The sequence below is a fragment of the Rhagoletis pomonella genome, unplaced genomic scaffold (genome assembly GCF_013731165.1).
Source record: "Rhagoletis pomonella isolate Grant_MI unplaced genomic scaffold, Rhpom_1.0 Rhpom_scaffold_00004, whole genome shotgun sequence".
NCBI classification, from domain to species: Eukaryota; Metazoa; Arthropoda; class Insecta; order Diptera; family Tephritidae; genus Rhagoletis; species Rhagoletis pomonella.
The window spans coordinates 46,808,153-46,814,271 of NW_023458558.1; the positions used below are offsets into that span (position 1 = coordinate 46,808,153).

Consider the following 6,119-nt stretch of genomic DNA (forward strand, 5'->3'; position numbering starts at 1 on the left):
TAAAATTAACTTAAGTGAATACTTTTCATCTTAACCGGCCGCAGACTTCAGTGCGCCAGGGCTCAATTTGCGATTCTTGATCATATAACGTGGCTTATAACCATCCTTATCGGCTGTATACATCGTAATTGTTTCGATATCGGTTTTCTCATCGTAAACCGTGTAGGTACCCATTACGACGAGCTGTTCGTCATCTGTGCCGGGATTCATTACTACACCGATTTCTTCACGTTTGCTGCCATTTGGTTCCTCCAAGCTAAATGCAAGGACGTAATTTACTATATTATTTTGGAATAGTCGAAGAATTTACCACCATCGAAACTTACTTGAAACGATAACCCTCTTTTGTAGGTGCCAGACTATAGAACTCTGCCATGACGGTGGGGTAAATGTAGTCCAGAAATCCGGCATTCACGGAAATGGAGAAGGTGGCCAAAATGGCCATAGCAAGAAACTGCAAAGAAACATAAAGTTGAATATGAAAAATTGCTGTAGTATTTTTTATTTAGTTCTATTTAAAATTAAAAAAAAAAAACGAATTTTATACAATATGATTTTATGTAATTTTTTAATGAAACATTTAAATTTTGTTCTTATTTTTTATTTGTCTGATACATTTTTTGTAATAGTCTTCAATTCTTCATATTGAAAAAGGCGAAACCTAATCCGACTTGGTAGCCTACTTAGATATTCCAGAGTAAAACGTGCACAGAACTAGCTCTCAGTCTACTTATTACACTAAGTCAATATTATGGAAACGTGCAGTTAGTACGAATACGAGCTCGCTATTGGTGATTTTTTATGTGCATCAATTATATTTTTGATATGGTACCTGGACTAGCTGCGCGCTTTCCAGTTCATACTTGCGCTAGGCCTTGTTTGTTCGAAAATGATTTTACGAGTTGAAGGTGAAAAGCGAACACGAAGAATATTTTCATACCTATACAGTATTTTTATAGTTTTTCGTCAAACTTAACCAACTAGAGCAAAAACGGTCTAAGTAACAATTCGTTAAGGGCCTGCGAATCTCCCTAGCAATACGTGGATCAAAAAACACCAAAAAAAAGTTCCATACAACTCATTTATAGGTAAATCGTTATTAGTAACTAGTTGGATGACCTGCTATCTCTTCTAAATGATAATCTAATGGTCTAATGAGATCTAGACCACTCGTCCACCCGTGAAAAACCCAAAAGTATGACCTACCAAACCGATCAAAAACGGATGTCGGAAATACCCTCAAAATATAGACCATCCCTGAATTGGCGATTCATACTTTTTCGTTTATCAATTAAAATATTTTCACTAATTATTATTATTTTTTTTTTTTCAAGGCCTTATACCAATTATATTCAACAATTTTTATTGAGCTTGAGACCATTTTTAAAGAAAAATGATGATTATAGTTGGCTTAACAAATGAAATAGTGGAAAAAAGAATTCACAAGGCGAACTTAGCACAGTACGTAGGCGACTGGCTGAGTCAGTGGGATCGTCGGTTGGAATCCTACTGAAAGAAGTCTGATGCGAAAATGTGGTGATTTCCGAAATAGCTATCACTTCTACCATTTTTTCAAATTACTGTTGCTTTTCCACAATAAGTTTTTCATTAAAAACGTCCTCAAATTCAATAAAAATTGTTGAATATATTTTCATCAGTCCAGCACGAACTATTAAATAATAATAGATTGGCGCTTACACATATGTTAGCGTTTGGCCGAGCTTCTCCTCCGACTTGTGACGTGCGCCTTGATGTTGTCACACAAAGCGGAGGGACCTACAGTTTTACGCCGACTCCGAATGGCGATTGTATTTTTACGAAAAGCTGTTTTTCATGGCAGAAATATACTCGGAGGTTTGCCATTGCCTGCCGAGGGACGACCCCTGTTAAGAAAATACCTTTTTCTCTATTTTTTTTGCGATGTTGCTTTTACCAGGGCTTGAACCCAGGCGTTGCGGAGTGGAAGCGCGCACTGCTAACCACTATACAATTACTCACTTTATATTTACACCCTTATCAACACTTATTTAAATAAACACTTTAAGCAAAAATATGTAAAAGAAAATTTGAAAATATCGAACCCTAACCGTCAAAAAGATGTAAGCGACATTTGTTTCCAACATTTTATTTTTGTTGCAGAAACGCATCTAGATTCGGAATCAAAAATAAATTTTTTTTAAGTCGTAGTATGCACATATTGAAAATCACGCTAACTAAGAGTTTTCCATGAATTTATATATCTTTAGTCTGCTTAGTTTCTTGAGTTAAGTTTTGGTTTTATATTTCCCCGAACTTTGATATAAACAACAGCGAACACCTTTTTGTATCCGTAAATATTCTGTCACTTTACCACCCGATCGTCTAAAACATTCGCTCAATGAAAACTTACCAATTTCGCAGATGCCATGGTGAAGCTCGTTGAAGATCACAACACTAACTGAAACATCAAAAGCACTTTTCTTAAACATTTCGCCTTCGTTTTGCATTTACTAAATAAATGTCATAAAAGAATGATTAAACTTAGATAACTTAGTGCACACATACATATGTACATACGTATGAATGTACATTTGTAGTCAGAGAAAAGAAGTTACTAGTTTAGACCGGCAAGCATTTACATATGTTTGTATTTACATACATACCTACATATGTATGTATATGTTTTTACCTTTAGGCGCATTTTTTTTTTTTTTTTTGATTTTTACTCAAATATTTAATAGATTTTTAAGAGTTTTTACCCGTCGATTAAACCGGTCTATGAATAAAACTTGAAACACGCTAATCAAGAAATTAAAATCACCATAGCCACCAACAATAGCGATGACATATGAAGAAGAAGAATCAATAAATGAACGATGTGAAAAAAATAGATGATCACGAACGAACGGTAAGCGGTAATGATGCTTATATTGCGAAAGAACGTGGAAGGAGAGAGGGATATTACAAAATTTTAAGATATTACAAAATTTATTCGTGATTGAAATATGTGCAATGTGCATTGTACATACAAACGTATATATATATATATATATATATATATATGATGGCCTAAGCTCATAACTGCAGGAAATCCTATAAACAATTTGGAATGGAACAACCGCTTATAAATAGCAATCATTTCATGGTATTCGTTGCTTCATTCATAAAATTCTCAGCGCGGTGAATACCAGATGTAGGGAAAATCTCTGTATTGCTAAATATTTATAAATGTGTATGCTTAAATAATTCGTCAGCAAGCATTAGGGAATCCCATAGTTTGCAAATTCTGATCCGCCTTTTTTAGAACAGTCATTCACTCAACGCTACATATGTTTGTATGTACATATGTAGATACCTCTTGACATTTTTGATTCGTTATACAAATACCTACATAACAGGTCAGACCAGGCGAACTTCTTCCCGTCCAAAATCCATTTCTTTATTAAAACATTTTGGTCCAACATTTCCACCAGCAATTCACGTTCGCGATTTATTTGCTTACAATATGGTTTGATGGTCGCCGGAAGGCTCATTTAGATGGCCCTCTCAATTAGCCTAAGGGAAGTGCTATAACCGTGAAGAAGCTCTTGAAATTGTCCAATGATCTGACATTTCATAGCACGGTTAGTCGAACAAGGAAATTAATGTGAAAAACGTTTTCATCTGCACTCTTTGGCGGCAACAATGATCCGCTTCGATGGTGAATATATCCTTGAAACTGTATAGTATAGTTGGTGGCAATTTCAAAATGGATGAGTATCGTTGTTCTACAGAAATCTAATGTCAGACGAAAGACCTTAAATGTCTACTCAAAGAGCGCAATGGTTTTGATGGTTGATTAAACGGTAGACAATTTGGATTGATCAAAATCACGAGCCAATCGAAACACAAGGGAGCTCGACATACTCAGTGGTGCAGCAGGTCGATGTAATCGGACATGCTCGGCACATTTTCTTTTTTGACGTTTTTTTTAGAAATAGCTCAACTTTAGCGCCCCCTGGTGGCTCTTTCTTGCAATAGTATTGAACTTACCATTACCAATACATATCCCTAATATGAGCCTAAGTGGATAATAAATACGAATTTTTAGTAATAAATCGACTCCAGCGGTGGGGGGCCTTAGAAAGGGCAGGCTCTTCGGCTACCTTTTCGAAAGAAACAGCATTGTTGTAGTAATTACAAATGTGATCCGGCTACTTTCTGGGTACCTGACCGGTCACAACCATTCGAGATTCCACTTGACCTAATAGGTGCGATCACAGAGTCGGAATGCCGGCTCTGCCTCGAGAATGATGAAACTACGGGGGATTTCTCTGTCACTGTCCTGATTTACTCTAAATCTTCAACGGTCGAACCCTTTGTTATAAGGAATTCGCCTACCAGGACCATTTTAGGATTAATTAGGGAAGCCGAAGGTATCTTGGCCACACTGGGTTAGGGAGTCTCTTTAAGAGATACAAAAGATCTTTTAGGTCCCAGTGTCTCTTACACCCAAAAAATTAACTAACTAACTACCAATAATATTTCGAATATAAGTCAAATCGAAACATAAATAAGATTTTTAGTAATAACTCTACTTCAGAGCCACCTGGTCGGCCAAATTGAGAGCCTAAACTATGCAGAGACTCACCCAAACACACACAAAACTTTTCTTTAAAATCGGCCTAGCCACAGCACACGTGCAGAAGAGCTATATACATACAAGATATGTAAAAGTTTCAGTACGTTTGGAAGGCACCACGTTCCCTTTTTTATTATTCCCACTTTTCCAGACATATGGAATATGAAAAATTCAGTTTTTATGGAAGGTGCCACGCCCATTTTCCGAGAGTCCGTTTTCCGAGTTTTTTCCTTTCACATTAATCTAAATTTAAATGTTGTGCACTCAAAACTATTCAATTTCACCCATATAGCACTGTTGTGCTTATCATAATTTTACGACACTCACAGATTGACATTTATATTAATATTTTTTAATTATAATTATTTAAAATAAAAAATAGTATATTCTTTAACAAAAACCATATAAATCTAAGTTTCAATCTTGGTTCAATATTTAAAAAAAGCCAAAAATTTTCGTATGCATTGACAAACCATTTTATTTCGGAGGCGCCGCAGATTGGTCCATTGTACACGAAAATATTTTAAATTGGTTTCATAAGCAAAATAATGGGCATCTCGAAGTCAATTAACAACGATGTACTTACATACATACATATATGAAACCCACATCCTTACTTATAACGGGTGATTTTTTTGAGGTTAGGATTTTCATGCATTAGTATTTGACAGATCACGTGGGATTTCAGACATGGTGTCAAAGAGAAAGATGCTCAGTATGCTTTGAAATTTCATCATGAATAGACTTACTAACGAGCAACGCTTGCAAATCATTGAATTTTATTACCAAAATCAGTGTTCGGTTCGAAATGTGTTTTTATCGACAAATTTTGTTCAGCGATGAGGCTCATTTCTGGTTGAATGGCTTCGTAAATAAGCAAAATTGCCGCATTTGGAGTGAAGAGCAACCAGAAGCCGTTCAAGAACTGCCCATGCATCCCGAAAAATGCACTGTTTGGTGTGGTTTGTACGCTGGTGGAATCAGTGGACCGTATTTTTTCAAAGATGCTGTTGGACGCAACGTTACGGTGAATGGCGATCGCTATCGTTCGATGCTAACAAACTTTTTGTTGCCAAAAATGGAAGAACTGAACTTGGTTGACATGTGGTTTCAACAAGATGGCGCTACATGCCACACAGCTCGCGATTCTATGGCCATTTTGAGGGAAAACTTCGGAGAACAATTCATCTCAAGAAATGGACCGGTAAGTTGGCCACCAAGATCATGCGATTTGACGCCTTTAGACTATTTTTTGTGGGGCTACGTCAAGTCTAAAGTCTACAGAAATAAGCCAGCAACTATTCCAGCTTTGGAAGACAACATTTCCGAAGAAATTCGGGCTATTCCGGCCGAAATGCTCGAAAAAGTTGCCCAAAATTGGACTTTCCGAATGGACCACCTAAGACGCAGCCGCGGTCAACATTTAAATGAAATTATCTTCAAAAAGTAAATGTCATGGACCAATCTAACGTTTCAAATAAAGAACCGATGAGATTTTGCAAATTTTATGCGTTTTTTT

General features: G+C 36.4%; 1 protein-coding gene across 1 annotated transcript; it reads right to left on the reverse strand.

Annotated features, from left to right (window-relative positions):
• Positions 1–5: 5 nt before the first annotated feature.
• Positions 6–2,418, reverse strand: LOC118738501 (larval cuticle protein 65Ab1-like). Its single transcript, XM_036469437.1, has 3 exons — positions 2,390–2,418; positions 327–454; positions 6–256 (listed from the first exon to the last, which is right to left on the reverse strand). The coding sequence occupies exons 1-3, from the start codon at positions 2,405–2,407 to the stop codon at positions 31–33; spliced, it is 372 nt and encodes a 123-aa protein (XP_036325330.1). The 5' UTR covers positions 2,408–2,418; the 3' UTR covers positions 6–30.
• Positions 2,419–6,119: the final 3,701 nt, after the last annotated feature.

Bases quoted from the DNA above. Each gene is read 5' to 3' on its own strand.
- LOC118738501 (XM_036469437.1), bottom strand. The intron at 257-326 runs GTAAGTTTCGAT...CCTTGCATTTAG, and splicing joins AAAGAGGGTTATCGTTTCAA to CTTGGAGGAACCAAATGGCA.